This window comes from Jaculus jaculus, chromosome 7 (genome assembly GCF_020740685.1).
Source record: "Jaculus jaculus isolate mJacJac1 chromosome 7, mJacJac1.mat.Y.cur, whole genome shotgun sequence".
Lineage (NCBI taxonomy): Eukaryota > Metazoa > Chordata > Mammalia > Rodentia > Dipodidae > Jaculus > Jaculus jaculus.
Genome location: NC_059108.1, coordinates 89,324,220 through 89,342,653, shown reverse-complemented (window position 1 = coordinate 89,342,653; position 18,434 = coordinate 89,324,220). Strand labels below are relative to the sequence as shown.

The 18,434-nt window shown below is 38.7% G+C and overlaps 1 protein-coding gene across 1 annotated transcript in view; it reads right to left on the bottom strand.

Moving 5' to 3' along the window:
• The window catches only part of Ttc6 (tetratricopeptide repeat domain 6), a 313,619-nt gene that overhangs the window by 179,574 nt on the left and 115,611 nt on the right, over positions 1 to 18,434 (bottom strand). The window contains exon 6 of the mRNA XM_045155567.1: positions 6,104 to 6,224. Within this exon, the coding sequence (XP_045011502.1) occupies positions 6,104 to 6,224 (121 nt within the window). The remainder of the gene's footprint in view (positions 1 to 6,103; positions 6,225 to 18,434) is intronic.

The following is an 18,434-nucleotide window of genomic DNA, read 5'->3' as shown; positions in this document are numbered from 1 at the left end:
AAGTACTAGCCCAAGAAATAATAGAGGAGAAAGACATAAAAGGGATTCAAATTGGGAAGGAAGAAGTCAAGTTAGGCTTATTTGCACATGACATGATCCTATATATAAGTAACCTGAAAGTCTTCGTCCCAAAACTTGTAAAGGTGATAAATTCCTTCAGCAAAGTGGCAGGATACAAACTCAATGCACAAAAATCAATAGCTTTTCTATATGCAAAGGACAAACATACAGAGAAAGAAATCAGTGAGACTGTCACATTTTCAATAACAACAAAAAATTTAAATACTTTGGAATAACACTGACAAAGGGTGTAAAAGAACTATCTAATAAAAATAGTCCAGAAAAAAATTGTGAAAGACTTGAGAACATGGGAAGACCTCCCACGTTCCTGGATAGGTAGATTTAATATTGTGAAAATGGCAATTCTACCAAAAGCAATATACAGATTTAACACAATTCCAACAAAAATACCAACATCATTCTTCACAGAGATTGAAAACATGATCTCAAAATTCATATGGAATGGAAGAAAGCCTGAGATATCCAAACATATCCTCAGCAAAAGAAACAGCTCTGGTGGCATCACCATACCTGATCTAAACTATATTAATAATCCAGAGTGACTAAAACAGCATGGTACTGGAATAAAAACAAAAACATAGACCAATGGAACAGAATTGAAGACATAGACCTTAGGGCAAGCAACTACAGCTGGTTGATCCTTTGACAAAGTTGCCAATAATGTAGATTGGAGAAAAGACAGCATCTTCAACAAATGGTGTTGGACAAATTGGATGACTATATGTAGAAAAATGAAATTAGACCCATATATTTCTCCATATAAAAAAACTAAGTCCACATAAATTAAAGACCTCAATATAAGACCTGAAGTTCTTGAACTACTGGAAGAAAAAATAGGAAGTACTCTCCATGATACAGGACTTGGAAAAGACTTCCTGAACAAAGCCCCAGTAGCACAGGAAATTAAACAAGTACTCAACAAAACAGATCTTGTGAAGCTAAAAAGCTTTTGCACAGACAAACATACCATAAGCAAAAGATTACCCACTGAATGGGAGAAAATCTTTGCCAGGTATGCCACAGACAGAAACCTAATATCTAGACTCTATAAAGAACTCAAAATCTAAACAATAAAAAATCAAAAAATCCACTCCAAAAGTGGGACAGAGAAGTAAATAGGGAGTTCTCAGGGGAAGAATTACAAATGGCTAATACACTCTTAAGAAAATGTTCAATATCCCTAACCACTAGGGAAATGCAAATTAAAACAACTATGAGATTCCATCTTACCATAGTAAGGATAGCAATCATTAAAATGTCAAATGACATGCTCCTCCAGACACAAAATAGCCTGGATATCCATGACCTTATGGTGCCTGACACTACCTACACAAGACCATCATAATAGGAGGAAAAGATGATGACATCGAAATAAAAGAGAGACTGATTGAGAGGGGAGGGGATACGATGGAGAGTGGAGTTTCAAAGGGGAAAGTGGGGGAAAGGGGGGAATTACCATGGGATATTGTTTACAATTATGGAAGTTGTTGGTTATAAAAAAATTAATTTTTAAAAAAATCAAATGAAAACAAATGTTGGCACGAGGCTGTGGAAAAATAGGAGCACTCATTCACTATTGGTGGGAATGTAAGCTGGTACAACCACTGTGGAAATCAATTGGAGACTCCTGAAAAGGATGGATATAGAGTTAGCAATAGACCCTGTTATTCCCGTCCTGGGCTTTTATCCTAAAAGCTCCACATCACAGTTCAGAAATATTTTCCCAACCATGTTTATATGTGCTCAACTCATAAAATGTGGAATCAACCCAGGAGTCCATCATTGGATGAATGGATAACCAAGATGTGGCAATGGAATTCTACTCAGCAATAAGAAAAAAAGAGCACACATTGAGATTTGTAGAAATATGCTCAAACTTGGAATAGATCATTCTAAGTAAACTCACACAATCACAGAAAGACAACCTTCGCATGATCTAACACATCTTCAGCTCCTAACCTGGCTGATCCCAAGTTGCTGACATAATTGAATAGCATCTTCAGGCTTGGACAACAGGGACAATAGGGCTTGGGGAAAGCAAAAGGATGGGAGGGACACAAAACTGAACCCAAACTGAACTAGTAACATAGAATCCCATATCCTAGAAGTCAGACTAAAAGGTGGAACACTCAAGAGGACCTTAGAGGGAGTGCCTGAATTAAAGAGCAAGATGAATTCTAACCTCAAATTTCTCCTATTTCTCTTTCTTCTCTGGCTTTTTCTTTCTTCTTTTCCCTTGGTACTGGCCTGTAATTCCCTGTACCAGGATGTGGTCTACATCCACAATGGGCTGTTGATCATGGAGACCTACTAGATCTCCTAAAACAAACAAGACAGACTTCTGTCAGAGCACTTGATTAGCCACCAGAGGTTAATGGTAAGACCCTACTGCTGAAGACACCAAATGCTGTTGGTATGGACCATGGAGAGACCTGGTTGGAATCTGGAGGAGAGCCAGTCCCCAGTTAGCCCATCTAGTGCTGGAAGGTGCTATATGAGCTAGCAGGGGAAAGTAGTATCTGTTCAAGCAACTCAAAGTCTAAGCAACTCAGAAGCAAAAAACTTGACATGATACTTACACGAGTACAATAGTGGCACACAGACATGGTGAGTAACCAAATGCTCTTGGATTGGCTAACAAATCTGCTCAGTGGAAAGGAAACCATATCTGGAACTGGGAAACAAGTCAGAGTGTATATACCCTTTTAATTCTCTCTAAATTAATAATGGTTATCCCATTTAACCAGTGCTGACTTTACTCTCTGTTGGAGAATCTGCTTCTCTTTTTCAGATGAGAACTGGACCTGAGTTGATAAACAACCCAGTGCACTACACCCTGTCCCCAGCTGAAACCACAAAGGAAGTGAGGAAATGAGCAAGAGTACTGCTTTCTTAGTTAAGGTGGTATCAGCACAAGGATGATGGAGAAAGATACTGAGGACACTAAACACCTCCCAAACCACACAGCCAGATGCTCCTAAGTACCGATCACTGAACTAGACTTAAAATGCTCCTAGCATAGCTCAGGGAATTTTGTGGAAGAGGAGCTGGAAAGACTGTTATAGCCACAAGTTGGGACACTGCACAGAGAAATTGCTTCTCCCCACACTCCCACAATGCATGAACCACAATCCCCATGGGGTTAACCTACATCCCCAATGAGGAAAGCCTCTTCAGAAAAGGAGCAGGGAGGAGGGAAATGATGGTACTAACATGTGATGTTTATATACTAAATATGTCCAATATCTAATAATAAAAATAAATAAGTTTTAAAAAGCATTAACTTTTGACATTACTCTAGCATTAACTATGAACCCTTGACAGTGACAAGTTGGGGGTGGTGGATGTCACACAGAATTTGTGAATAGTACATAAAGACCCAACTCCTATAAACTAAACCTCAAAATGAATCACAAAATACCCCAGGTAGCTAAAGCAACCTTGGGCACAAAGACTGCTGAGAGATCTCCACACCTGATTTCAAGAGATGCCATATAGACTTAGCAATAAAAACAGCACAGACTGGCACAAAAACAGATGCATACATCAGTAGGACCAAAATATCAGCCCGTGCAACTACACCCACTTGACTATTGGCAAAGATGACAAAAATATATTCTGAAGAAAAGATATCTACAACAAATGGTAATAGGACAACTGGATAAATATGTGGAGAAGAACAAGTTTATATCTTTATCTCTCACACAACACAAAAATTAGCTCCAACAGAAATCCAGAAGTTGCTCAGAGCTTAAAACTAAAGTAGGCTTCTAACACACATGCCAAGGTTCAAGGAACATTGCAAAAAAAGGAGGAATACAGATTTAAGGGTGTGGAGTATCCAGAGGCATTCCCCCCTAAATACCATGACTGACTGCTGCTCTCTTAACTCATAAGCCATAACCCCATGGTAAATACCAGTAACCCCACTGAGGAGAGCCCTCAGTGAAATGGGGACATGGAGAAGGGGAACAGAACCAACAATGATTTGTCCATATAACAAAGTTTCTAAATAATAAAAGAAAGAGAAGTAACTACAAATGGCTCAAAGTCCTCAGTGTAAGATCTGAATCTCTGAAATTGCTAAAGGGAGGTAGGGAGTGCAGTACACAATACAGGGGTCAGAAAGTACTTTTTGAATAAAACTCTGGTTCTTTTGGAAACAAACCAACAATTGAAAAATGGGACTTCATGAAATTAAAGTTTTTGTACAGTAAAAGAAACTGTCATTTGAGTGAATAGGCAGCATACACAATGCTCCAGAGATACCTGCTCTGCCATATTTATTCTGCTCTATTCACAATAGCTAGAATATGGAGTCAGCCTAGCTGACCATCAACTGATAAATGCATAATGAAGATGTGGGACATATACACAATGAAGTTTGTTCAACTGTAAAGCAAAATGTAGTTGGGAAGAAGATGGGGTTTAATGGGAGTGGTACAGGGATAAAAGACAATAAAGGGGAATAAGTATAATCAAAATAGATTATGTGTGAAATTGTCAAAATAAAATAAATTAAAAGTTACATGCTAAAGAATCATATGAATTAATGAAAAGAGCTTGAAGAAATTTTGACAATAATTTAAAATACCTATCTGCATCATATAATTATTATATTTTCTTTAAATTCTGGCTTTTTATAATATTTAATGGATTATGTATTTACCCCCAAACGTTCTTTTACCAATAAAAATGAGCTGAAATTATTGTGAAACATCAAGCTACAAGGCAATCCATACTAAGCGTTTCTTAGCAAGAAACTTGGCAAGTGTGTTGGCACACATAGGGACAGTCTGGCAAGGGTAGACTTGTAGATCATTGGGCCTTTATTGGTAGATGCAAACAATTCAAGAATACTTTTTGCTGTGTGGTTTGTGTAGAATACAGGCGTTACTTTGCTAAAAATTTTAGTCTTGTAGCCTGCCTTAACCTAAATTAACATGTTTGTATTTTGTGTGTGTGTGTGTGTGTGTGTGTGTGCATATGCACACATGTGCACATGTGTGTGTGTGTGTTTATTATATTAGTATGTCCAAATTGCCAGGTTTTTCAGGTCAAATCCAAAATATGTAAAGAAAAAAAACCCAGGAACTTAACCCACTACCATGTCCTAACAGAGAGTCAGCGAGTGTTTGTGATGTCCAAGATTTTCACTTGAGTTTTGAAGGAATAAAGAAAAAAGTTGCACCCTACTTTGACAAAATGTGGAAGTATTGCGCTTGTTAAATTTTGTTTTGTTATTGAAGAATACATCTTTTGCAATGTTTTTATGAGAGGGAGAGAATGGGCACTGCTAGGCCTCCGGCCACTGCAACGGAACAACTGCAGGTGCGTGCACCACCCTGTGTGCATAAGTGAGGTTGGGCACTTGCATCGCCTTGTGCATCTCACTGATGTGTGATCTGCAGATTTAGTCAGGAGTCCTTAGGCTTCACAGGGAAATGCCTTAACCATTAAGTCATCTGTCCAAAAATTATATAAAAAGTGCTACTGAAATAATTTTTCTTTCTACCTACTTATTTGTACAAAGCCAATATTTTTCTCATATACTTCAACCAAAACAAACCATCAAAAATTTAATACAAGAACAGATTTAAGAAATCAGTTGTCTTAAGCCAGAAAATAAAGATTTGCTAAATGAGTATAAGCAATTCAAGTTTTGTCACTATGTTTAGATGTTTTAATTACAGTAGGGCATGGTAGTATATGACTAATCCCAGTACTCATGAAGCTGAAACCAAAGGCTCACCAGTTCAAGGCTACACAACAAGATATCTCAAAAAACAACAAAAGCAATTACTTCTCTATAGAAAGACATTTATGAAATCACATTTAACAAGTGTAATTTTAATACTTGTTTTAACATTTACTGTTTAACTTCTAAGCATATAAATGTCAACAGATGCTAACCACATCAACAATTACTGAAGACCTCAATAAGACATCAGTAGGATGTCTTAAACCAAAACATTTAAGAAACTGTGAAGTACAGAAAACTAATATTAAACAAAATTCTTACTTCTTCTCCCAGGAGTGGCAAGCATGGTTTACGAGCCTGTTCAGGAGGTTTCTCTGGTGAAAATGGAGGAGCATTTGCATAGTCTTCTGTTGGACTCTTAACAGGAACTCCATACAGTATCCTGCAATTGACAGAAACAATATAGTTTCTTAAATTTATTAATAGAGCAAAAAAAAGGTTGCACTCTTTACATACATCTGCTGAAATAAACACACTGACATTTGACATCTGTTCCAAACAGAGAATGCTTTAAAGAAGTCCAATAAGTCAAAATAAAAAGAATCTATGTTTAGTTTTGAATACATTTTAGTAGTAGACTTTATGATGGTTCTGTTAACCTTGAATAATATGTTGTCCTTATAAAAACCTAGTTGAAAAAGGGACCAAAAGTTTTCTATCATCTTATTTCTAACTTGGTTTCCCATTCAAGATTCATAACCTAAGTTTCACTTCTTAGACTGTGGCAAAAGACCAGCCCAAGAAGTGACTACTCACTTGAACTTCTAACTTCTTGAGCCCTAATTTGCTAAGGCAAACAGAAACTGTTTTCAAAGCAGGTCTTGCTAACATATATGCATGTATACAAGACAAAACTTTAAAGCCTTTTCTTAGCCAAAGGCATGAGATAAAATTTGAAAACAATATACCATTAACAAATGACATTCAGACTTCTGGAGCCGGACGTGGTGGAGCACGCCTTTAATCCCAGCACTCAGGAAGCAGAGGTAGGAGGATTGCCTTGAGTTCAAGGCCACCCTGAGACTACATAGTGAATTCCAGGTCAGCCTGGATCAGAGTGAGACCCTACCTTGAAAAAACCAAAAAAAAAAAAAAAAAAAAAACTAAATGACATTCAGACTTCTGAAAAATATTTTAATGTTGTACTGTAAAAGCTACTGTAAAATAAGCATAAAATGAATCTTAAGTAAGCATATTTACACCATAGCTTGCTTACACATGAAAGTATTCAGTTACTGGTCCCTCTGGCTTTTTGATAATTCAGTTATAAACAAAATATAACTTTGTGAGTCACTAACTGTGAAGACTTAACTATCACTTAAGAATAACCTAAATCTCTCAAGGCCCATCTTACCAGCTCTTAAGAAGTAGACCCACCCATAGGCAGTCTAGAGAAGATAAGGATTTCTCAAAGTAAAATCGTGAAAATAATCCTATCTCAGTCAAATACCTGCAAGCAAAACCAACTACCAGCAAAGAGAATCCCACTGCCACTCAAAACCCACTCCAACCTCTTCCTGATGTGCTTTCCTGAAGTGCTGAGTACTGGAGGTAAGAACTCAGCTGCAGCAGGCATTCTAGATGTGATTTAGACCCACAATCTAGATGCGCTCACATATCACTTGGAAGGCAGAAGGTTCTGGTGTTTCTGCTGACAAGCAGTCAGGACATGTTGAGTTCTTCTGAAGTAGTGTTCCAGTTCTTTTATGTGCTGTCATTTTTATTTTGCCCGTGAGCAGCATATCAAACACAGCATATTTTGGCTTCAGAATCAAAAGCTGGGAAAATAAAGGGTACTTGATCCCTTGACTCCAAGCTTCACTGATATGCTGCCAGAATGGGTTTCCCATTCTCCAGCCTTCCTGACTCAGGAGGGGCGGCTCCCTTGGCAGCCAATTCCTCCCCTCTGTGGGTACTTCTGCAAGCCCTCCTGGGATAGTGCCTAGTTTCCCAACCATTCCACTAAACTGCCACCACTCAATCCACATTGGCTTTCAATTGCCAAAAGTATTTCTGTTTTCTACAACTGAGTCATGACTATAAGGTTTAGGAAAGAACAGAGTCATGCCTAGACATGAAAAGAATGAACCTACAATGTAAATTGGACTGTGGGAGTGGGCAGTGGTCAAAGGTATGGTGACCTAAAAAATTGCCTTTAGGTACTGCTATTGTTTTCTTTGGCTATAAACCAAAAATAGTATAGGAAAGATTATTTACATCTTATTGTCTTTCATTATCCAAAAGTATAAATAGATATTTTTGTTGATTAGAAATAACGTGGAAGAAATCACTGGACATTTTAGACCCCACTGCTCTGAAGACATAACTGGAAGACCTGTGCAGAAAAGTTGGCTTGGATTAGTAACTCTTCCTGCACCATAGAGACAAACAACTTAAGTGGAACTTTGTCTCTATTCTTCCTTCCTTTATTTCTAGAGAGAAAAAAAAATCAGCCCTTCCTAGAGCTCTCCTCGTTCGTAAACACCATCATAATAATGGTTCAAACTGAAAAAAAGAACCTCATCTCCAGCATCACCCAAACTTCCAACAGTCATCCTCCATTCTGTTATGTCTTTCCGTGTCTCTCCTATACATTGCTTCTTTTTCTCATCTGAGCCCTGAGTTATCATCTTTGTTTGCCCTTTTCCTTCAGACCTTCTCTCCTCCAATTCATGCTATATACCTATGACAGAGTGTCAATGCCTCCTCTCCAAACACTTTGGTGACTACATTTACAATATAACCCAAACTCCAGGGCCTGGCAGCTAGGTCCTCCATACTCTGGGTATCATCTGCCTTGCCAGTCCTGCTTGTTTCCCTCATGCCCACCTAACCTGTATTTGGTATCACAGTGGCTTAGGAGCTGGGATTACTACAGAGGCAATATGGAGACTGTCATACCAATAGGCAATTGGTACACAGTAACTATAAATGAAAATGATAAGAGCTACAGACCTCAACTCTTTCCCCCAAGATCTTTTCCCCTGTGCCCAGCAAAATTCAACTTTGCCTGTCAGATTTTCTGCTGCATGTGATATGCTATTTATTATAAAGTATACTCCATTCTGTCCTATGCATTTTTCACTATAGATTATAGAGTAGCTGCGGTAGGGTGAGTAGGTAACACTCATTTTTTTTTGTTTGTTTCCCAATGATTTCAATGCAGTATGTAATGGATAAATATTGTTGTATTTTTTGCTGAATAAGAATGGTCTCACAGCCAAAGGTAGCCCCAGACTTATCCTGAGGAACTGAGGATCCCAGTTCAGCCTGGGATGGTACAGTGGTCCTCTATGAGTTTCTCTAACCACTGTCATAAGAACATACTAGAAATACAAATATCTGACACCCATCACAGATCTAATGAGTCAAAAACTCAGGGCCCTGCCATCCAGGTTTTAAGCAGTCCTGTGGGTGATTCTTGTATGCTTAGTTTGAGAACATCTAATTATCACCAGCTTTCCTAAAACAGCTTGATCATAAGAATATCCTGAGATAACTATCCAAACTACAGATTCCCAGACCCCTTATATGGAAACTCAACTTCAACAGATTGGAAATGAATGTGGATATCAAGCATACCAGATGGTCTTTATCCTCAAAGAAAGAAAGGTCACTAATAACAGTGAAGAGAGGGAGCCTGTGGAATGAGGTTCACAACCAGGAATGTAGCCCTACTTTGGACACTTGCTAAGGTTATGCTGGTTCTATGATTTGAATATTGTTTTGTAGCTGCCAAAACTCATGTTTGCATGTTATTCCCCAAAATGACAGTGTTGGGAAGATGGGCTTAGTAGGAGGTATTTGAGTCATAAAGTTAGAGCCCTCAGGAATGGATTCATGTCATTTTTGCAGGAATGGGTTAGCTACAGTTAGTGGGAGTTTGAAACCTTGTCTCTTTTTACAAGTGCCTTCTTGTGCTTTCACTTTCCACCATGAGTGGAAGCAGCATAAGGTCCTTAGCAGACACAGCTGCCCACTCTGGAACCTCCCAGACTCCAGAAAGGTGAGCCACTATAAACCTGGTTTGTTTGCTGTTTGCTTGCTGTTAAATACATTACCTAGTCTCTTGTATTCTGTTAATCTAAAAGAAAACAGACTAAGACAGGTGGGTAGGACACTTTTCCTTCCTAAATCTGTTTTCACGTCTATGAATGGTAACATTGATTTATTCTTCCACAGTCCATTGCTTCAAAATAAAACATGAAGAGCTTTACAAGTAGTATATGTGCAGTAAGTGGCTGAAATAATAAGCATTATTGTTATTATCAGTGAGAAGGCTGAATGAAGAGAACAAACCTACCTCTAAGACAAAAAAGCTAAACCACCTACCAACTCAGCACTGTGTTTCTGTCAGGACAGAAATATGAAAGGTATTTCTTACTATAAATTAATATCAGGAGTTCAGAATACATTTGCATTCAGCTGTGAATACCCAAAATATCTCTGTGCCCATTTTCTATGAGTTACATAAACATGACTGTGAGCCATATCCTATAAAGCACTGACCCTTCCTTGGTAGGACTCACAACACAGGTGAAGCATTACAGCTTCAGTGTCTTTTCCTTAAAAAAATGTACAGGTGTACAAAGGCCTGACACAAACTTCAGAGGAAGGGGTCCACAGTCACTTTCATCTATGAAATATGAGAACATGAATATGTGGAAAATTGTAAAATGGTTATATATAAACATTTCACCAAAGTACTACTTACATGCAATGGGCTGCTCTGTTCTACACACCATTTTTAAAGTATTTATAGCCAACTACTAAAGTGATTTCACAATCCATTTACAGGGTCCTTATCCACAATGTGAAAGCAGTAATTCATAAAGAATGTTTAAAAAGGAGACTCCTGAATCTAGAGAAAGTTTTAGGAGTCATCTTTGTGAAGATGGTAAACTGTAATTCTCTTTAGCCTTATATAACTTTTGTTTTAAATCTACAGTAGGAACATATAGATAGTGTACTTTTTAGAAAGCAAGAAAATATTCTCAGAAAAATTATGAGGCTATAGAATATATTGTAGCTATACAGATTTTTTTTTTTTTACAAAATATGATTAAGGAGGGAGAATTGATATTTTTAACTACTGAAACTTCATTGCTACATGCAAACAGTGACATCTGGTGGAATGACGTTGTTTTACTTTTTAAAGATTCCAGCTTTTACATGTTAGAGTTATGGAAAGAAATTTCCAGATGATACCTTTTTGTGGATCTTTCTATACAAAAGTCTAGTATCTTATCAAACATTGGTAGTACACAGTGGAATGATTTTCTGTCACCTCAATCTTTGGTTTAAAAAATAATACAGGGCTGGAGAGATGGCTTAGCAGTTAAGACATTTGCCTGTGAATCCTAAGGATTCATGTTTGACTCTCCAGGTCCCATGTAAGCCAGATGCACAGTGTGATGCAAGCACGAAAGGTCGCACACTTGTACAAGATAGCACACGCATCTGGAGTTCAATTTCAGTGGCTGGAGGAACTAGTGTGCCAATTATCACTCTCTCACACACACTCTCTCACTCTCTGATAAAAGTGGTAATAAAAATTACAGAGTACACTAAAAAGATGATTGCTTAAAAGCAGGTATAACAGAAATGTAACTGAGGATACTACTAATTCTAGTTCTAACTTTGCCATCAATTGTGTTTGGGGTGCAGAAGTTTACACAATCTCCTCATCCACAGTATGAGAAGTTTAAGGCAAGAGAATAATAAGACATGTCATAGCCCTGGTGTGCATCTGGAGTTCATTTACATGTAATCATTCTCTCTCTCTCTCTCTCTCTGTCTCTCTCTCTCTCTCCTTTAAAATAAACAAAAATTAAAAATAAACAAATATGTTTTTAAAATAAGAAAGAAACATCACAGTCAAGGTACTATATAAAGAATGTCCTGTTGAACAAGATTAACTATGGGAAACAAAAATATTTTTTTAAAGTTCTTCTTTATGGTCTTAAAAAATTAATATTCTCAAGAAACAGGTAATAAAAGTTCAGATAAAAAGATACAAATTTTTCTTAGAGACTGCAGGGTTAAGAAAAATATTACCATAATAGTAATAAAGTTGGGATTGCTATGACTTTAAATTCTATACATCAGAAAATGAAACCACTGGTGAAGGTTTGAGAAAAATGTAAACAAAGAAATGATATATAGAAAGGATAGAAAAAAAACAAGATAAAATCTATGACTAAGTAGTATTCATACAAATGTACTAAAAATAGAATTCAATAACTTAAATATTTTAACACCCAAAACTGAAGCAATACTAGCATATCAGAAGGGTTCTGTGTATACAAAAGACAATTACTAGAAGCAATCGACCCTCAAACATATCCTAATGAGATTGTTGAATTTAAAACAAAAAGCAGGACTGGAGAGATGGCTCAGCAGTTAAGGCACTTGCCTGCAAAGCCTAAAAACTTCAGTTTATTTCCCCAGTACAAACTTAAAGTCAGATACACAAAATGGCACATATATCTGCAATTTGTTTGCAGTGGCAATAGGCCTTGGCATGCATATTCTCTCTCTCTCTCTCTCTCTCTCTCTCCCACCCATAAATAAATAAATAAATTTTTAAGATATTAAAGTCCCAACCTCCCCTTCCCAATGCTAGCACAAGCGCCAGCAAGCACCAGACACCAGGGGAAGGGAGATCACAGCAACCAGCACCAGGGAGACCAGAGCAGCTCCAACAACCCAGCCAGCCTACTTGAACCCACAGTGCACCGAAGAGGGACCCAAGCAGGAGCACAGCATAACTGAGACCAAAATCATCCCAAAAGGTAACTGGGATTACACCAGGTCAGTACCCGCCAAATAAGCCTGGTATATAGGCCTGAACTGGAAGTGCTAATTGCACCTCCCATATCAGGATAAATTATATGTGAAATCTGATGTATGGAAAGATTTGCCATTCTTAAGTAAGCTATATTTTGGGCTTACTATTTATTGCTTCTTGACTTATATTGGTTTTGCTTCCCTTTCTGTTGTATATTAGGGAAGGGTCTCAATTGGTCACAAGTTCACTTGGAATCCACAACAGACCTGAAATCTTAACATCCTTGATGACAGGATAAGGGTGTGGGGCACCACACACCTAAAGGGACAGTGATAATTAATAGTGGATCTGGTTGTCATAATGTCTACTCTTGCATAAATATTCTGTGCTGTTTTTCACTGAAAGTGTATACTGTTTTGTTAAATGTTAGAATCTGCCTGTATTTTGTTCCACTCGCCTACTTGAATACTCTCATAGCAGGCAAATCCAACAGCTAGGGTCACTTAAAAGCCACACCTAGGGCTGGAGAGATGGCGTAGCAGTTAAGCGCTTGCCTGTGAAGCCTAAGGACCCCGGTTCGAGGCTCGGTTCCCCAGGTCCCACGTTAGCCAGATGCACAAGGGGGCGCACGCGTCTGGAGTTCGTTTGCAGAGGCTAGAAGCCCTGGCGCGCCCATTCTCTCTCTCTGCCTCTACCTGTCTTTCTCTCTGTGTCTGTCACTCTCAAATAAATAAATAAATAAAAATTTAAAAAAAAAAAGCCACACCTAGCACCTTAAGCTCCTACCCTGAAAATATATAACATCAGGTTGATTGATACATCTAATAATACTGCAGCTAAATAGAAAATTCATGCATTAAATTAATCCAAGATGCAAAAATATATATATTATAACGTAAGAAACACCAAAAATCAAGACAATATACATCCACCAAGAAGTATTAATGCATCAGAAATGACCTCCAGTGAGAATGAGTTAGAAGAAATGCCTGAGAAACATTTCAAAACAATGACTATAAACATGCTCAAAGAATTCAAAGAGGAAATCGAAGGAATCAAAGAAAAACAGGGCACCAATTTAATGAAATAAAGAGGTCAATACAAGATATAAATAAGTAAATAGAAATGATAAAGAAAAACCAGTCAGAATTACTAGCAATGAAGAACACAGTTAATGGGGGAAAAAAAAACTGTACAAAATCTCACCAGTAGAATGGATGAAGGAGCAGACAGGATATCTAAACTAGAAGACCAGGTGGCAGATCTAATATAGTCCAACAAAGAGAAAGACAAATTAATAGGAAAGTATGAATAGGAATTTCAAGATATTTGGGATACTATAAAAAGTTCAAACATAAGAATTTAGGATATAGTAGAAGAAGAATTTCACTCCAAAGGCACGGTAGGTATTTTCAACAAAAACATAGAAGAAAATTGGGAAAGAGGTGCCAGTGCAGATACAGAAATCCTTTAGAACCCCAGCAAGACAAAACCTGGAAAGAACCTCTCCTCACCATATTATACTTAAATTACCAAATATACAAACCAAAGAAAAAATATTGAAAGCAGTTAGACAGAAAAATCCAGTTACCTACAAAGGCAAGCCCATCAGGATCACAGCAGATTACTCAACACAAACTTTAAAACCCAGAGGGCTTGGAGTGATATATTCTAAGTTCTGAAAGATAACAACTGTCATCTTAGATTACTTTATACTGCAAAGTTATCCATTCAAATAGACGGAGAAATAAGGACATTCCACGATAAAAGCAGGCTAAAGGAATATTTTAAGACAAAATCAGATCTACAGAAAATACTTGAAAGAATCCTCCATGATGAAAAGAAAGCAAAGAATACATATAAGGAACCTGGAAAAAGCAAGCCATACTCAAATACTAGTTAATAAGAAAGAAAAGGTAAAATGGGAAGAACTAGCCAGGCGTAGTGGCTCACATCTTTAATCCCAGCACTCAGGAGGCAGAGGTAGGAGGATCACCATGAGTTCAAGGCCACCCTGAGACTACATAGTGAATTTCAGGTCAGCCTGGGCCAGAGTGAGACCCTACCTCAAAAATCCACAAAAAAAAAATTAAAAATGGGAAGAAAGACAAAAATAAATACAGACCTTTCAATAATATCTCTTAATATCAATGGCCTCAATGCCCCAACCAAAAGATATAGGTTTGCAAACTGGGTTAAAAAGCAGGATACTTCAATTTGTTGCCTCCAAGAAACTCACCTTTCTACAAAGGATGGACACTATGTTAGGGTGAAAGGTTGGAACATGGCATTTAAAGCAAATGGGCCTAGAAAACAAGTAGGGGTTGCTATCCAAATATCTGACAAGGTAGACATCGGACTAACATTACTTAGGAAAGATAAGGAAGGTCACATTATATTGATTAAAGGCACCCTCCAACAGGAGGACATTACAATCCTATACATATATGCACCTAACATGGTAGATCCCAACTTCATCAAATAAATGCTATTAGAACTAGGGTCACATATAACACCAAACACAGTGGTAGTGGGTGACTTCTACACCCCACTCTCATCAATTGACAGGTCATCCTGGCAAAAACTAAACAGAGAGGGATCTGGAGTAAATGAGGTCATAAAAGAAATGGACCAAACCAATATATACAGGACATTTTATCCAAATGCTGCAGAATATACATTCTTTTCAGCAGCACATGGAACATTCTCTAAAATAGGCCATATATTAGGATACAAAGCAAATCTTAACAAATACATGAAAGTTGAAATAATTCTTTGCATTCTATCTGATCACAATGGATTCAAACTACAAACCAAAGCAAGAAAAGCAATAGAGCATACAAAAAAATAATAAAAACTAAACAATACTCTACTAAATTATGAATGGGTCAATGAAGAAATCAAGAAGGAAATTAAAAAATTCATAGAATTGGGCTGGAGAGATGGCTTAGTGGTTAAGCGCTTGCCTGTGAAGCCTAAGGACACCGGTTCAAGGCTTGATTCCCCAGGACCCACGTTAGCCAGATGCACAAGAGGGCACATGCATCTGGAGTTCGTTTACACTGGCTGGAGGATCTGGCATGCCCATTTTCTCTCTTTCTCTCTATCTGCCTCTTTCTCTCCCTTTCTCTCTGTCACTCTCAAATAAATAAAAATCAACAAAAAATTTTAAAAAAAATTCATAGAATCAAATGATAATGAGAACACAACATACCAAAGCCATTGGGACACAATGAAGGCAGTCTTAAGAGGGAACCTTATATCTTTAAGTGCCTATATTAAGAAATTAGAAAGGTCTCAAGTAAATGACCTAATACATCACCTTAAAGCCTTGGAAAAAGAAGAATAAGGCAAGCCAAAAATCAATACATGGGAAGAAATTATAAAGATTATGGCAGAAATTAATGAAATAGAAACCAAAAAAAAAAAAATCCAAGGAATCAATGAAACAAAGAATTGGTTCTTTGAAAGGATAAACAAAATTAATAAACCCTTAGCAAATCTGGCCAAAAGAAAGAGAGAAGGCACAGTTAATAAAATTATAGATGAAAAAAGCAACATCACAACAGATACAAGAGAAATTCAAAAAATCACAGGGACATACTATAAAAACATATACTCCACTATGTATGAAAACTGAAAGAAATCGATGATTTCCTTGATTTATGTGACCTACCTAAATTAAATCAAGATGAAATTAATCACTTAAGTAGACTTATAACAAGCATGGATATCAGAACAGTTATCAAAATTCTCCCAACTAAAAAAACCCCAGGCCCAGATGGATTCGCAGGTGAATTATACCAGACCTTCAGGGAACAACTAATGCCATTGCTTCTTAAGCTTTTCCATAAAATAGAAAAAGAAGGCATCCTACCAAATTACTTCTATGAAGCCAGCATCACCCTAATATCAAAACCAGGCAAAGATAGAACAAAAAAAGAAAATTACAGACCAATCTCCCTCATGAACATACATGCAAAAATTCTCAACAAAATATTGGCAAACAGAACACAAGAATATATCAGAAAGATCATTCACCCTGACCAAATAGGCTTTATCCCAGAGATGCAGGGATGGTTCAACATACACAAATCCATAAATGTACATTATATAAGTGGACTAAAGGACAAAAATCATATGATCATCTCATTAGATGCAGAGAAAGCATTTGACAAAATCCAACATTCCTTCATGATAAAAGTCCTACAGAGACACTTCCGGCCAAGATGGCGACCGCCTAGCTGCACTCCAGATACCAGGGAGAAAAAGGCAAGAAATTAAGGGCTAACAGGGTCTTTTTGCCAGTGGGAGGGCACAGAGTGGGGAAAAACAGGGAAGCACACATCCCCATGCCACCCGGCGCAACCCGGCGCTCCCCGGCCCGCCCGCCCCTGCCCCAGCACTCCCTGCGCTGCCTGCTCACCCCACACCCCCACGCTCCCCAGGCAAAGAAAGGCAAGAAATTAAGGGTTGTCGGGGTCTTCTTGCCAGTGGCAGGACACAGAGTGGAGAAAAACAGGGAAGTATGCATCCCCCATCGAGTGGGTAGTCTACCCCCACATATACAGCTGCCGCGCCCCGCTCCCAGCACCCCATGCCCTGCTCCCCTCGCAGTGCTGCTGTGCTCTGTTCGCGCGACCTCCAGCCCATTGTGCACCTGCCAGCCCGCTGTGCGGACGCGCAGGGATCTCGGCCTTTGTGCTGTGATCGTGCGGGTAGGCCAGCCACGCAGTGCTCGGTTCCCACGCCCATGGGGGCCACCTCAGCCTTGATTAAGCTGCGGCCAGACCCCTGCTGCTATACTCCAATCGCTTGCCTGCCGGCCAGCGTATGCTGAATCCTGATCCCGTGATTGCATCAGCTGCCTCTGCACTACAATTGCACGTGCAGTGGGCCCAGTCCCATACGAAGGGCCACACAAGTCCACACTGAGTCACTAGCGCCAGCTCAGGCACCATCCACTACCTGTCCATCACTACCCATCCTCCACTCCCCTGAGGCGGGAGAGCTCAGACAGTTTGCAAGTCCCAGTATTCCCAGCCAGAGTTTGGGCAGCATCAGGGCTTGCTGCCTCAGTCTGCTTCCAAATTAGAAGGCAGGCAGCTTTGGTACATTACTGGGTAAGAATTCAGGCAAATTTGGCGCCCCTGTCAGGCTCTAGATAGGTGGCTTTGATAAGAGAGAGCAAAACTCCAGGCTACTTTGTAACTGCCCCAGGCTGCCTTAGATTCTCATTAAGCTAGATCCCAGGCTGCTCAACCCACCTACCTGCCCATACACTGACATGGGTAGACCACAGCGCAAAAGAAATAACATGAAAAATAAAATGCAAGAAAATCCAGACAGATCACACAGTCCAACAAAGATTACATCTAACCAAAACATAGAAGAGTGTTTAGGATCAGAACATCAAGTGGAAGCTATGAACAATGCAACCCTGACCAACCTACTGCTAGAACTGGCAGGAAAGCTACAAAGGACAGATAATCGTGTGGATGCTACGATCACAAAGCTACAGCAATATGATAAGACACTGGAAGGAATTCAAAGAGAGCTAAGAGAGTTGAGGGAGAGTGAAAAAAAGAGGACCTTAAAAAACAACTGGCCTCACTAAATGAAAACATAAAGAAATGCAAGGATGATTTCCAAGAATCATCAAGAATGTCAGAAAATGAGGCGAAAAGGGAGCTGGACAGAGCGATGGAAGTGATACATACGAAACTGGTAGAAAATGCAAGCTTAATTGAACAAGTCCAATACTCTCTAGAGGCCTTCAAGAATAGAGTCAGCGAAGTGGAA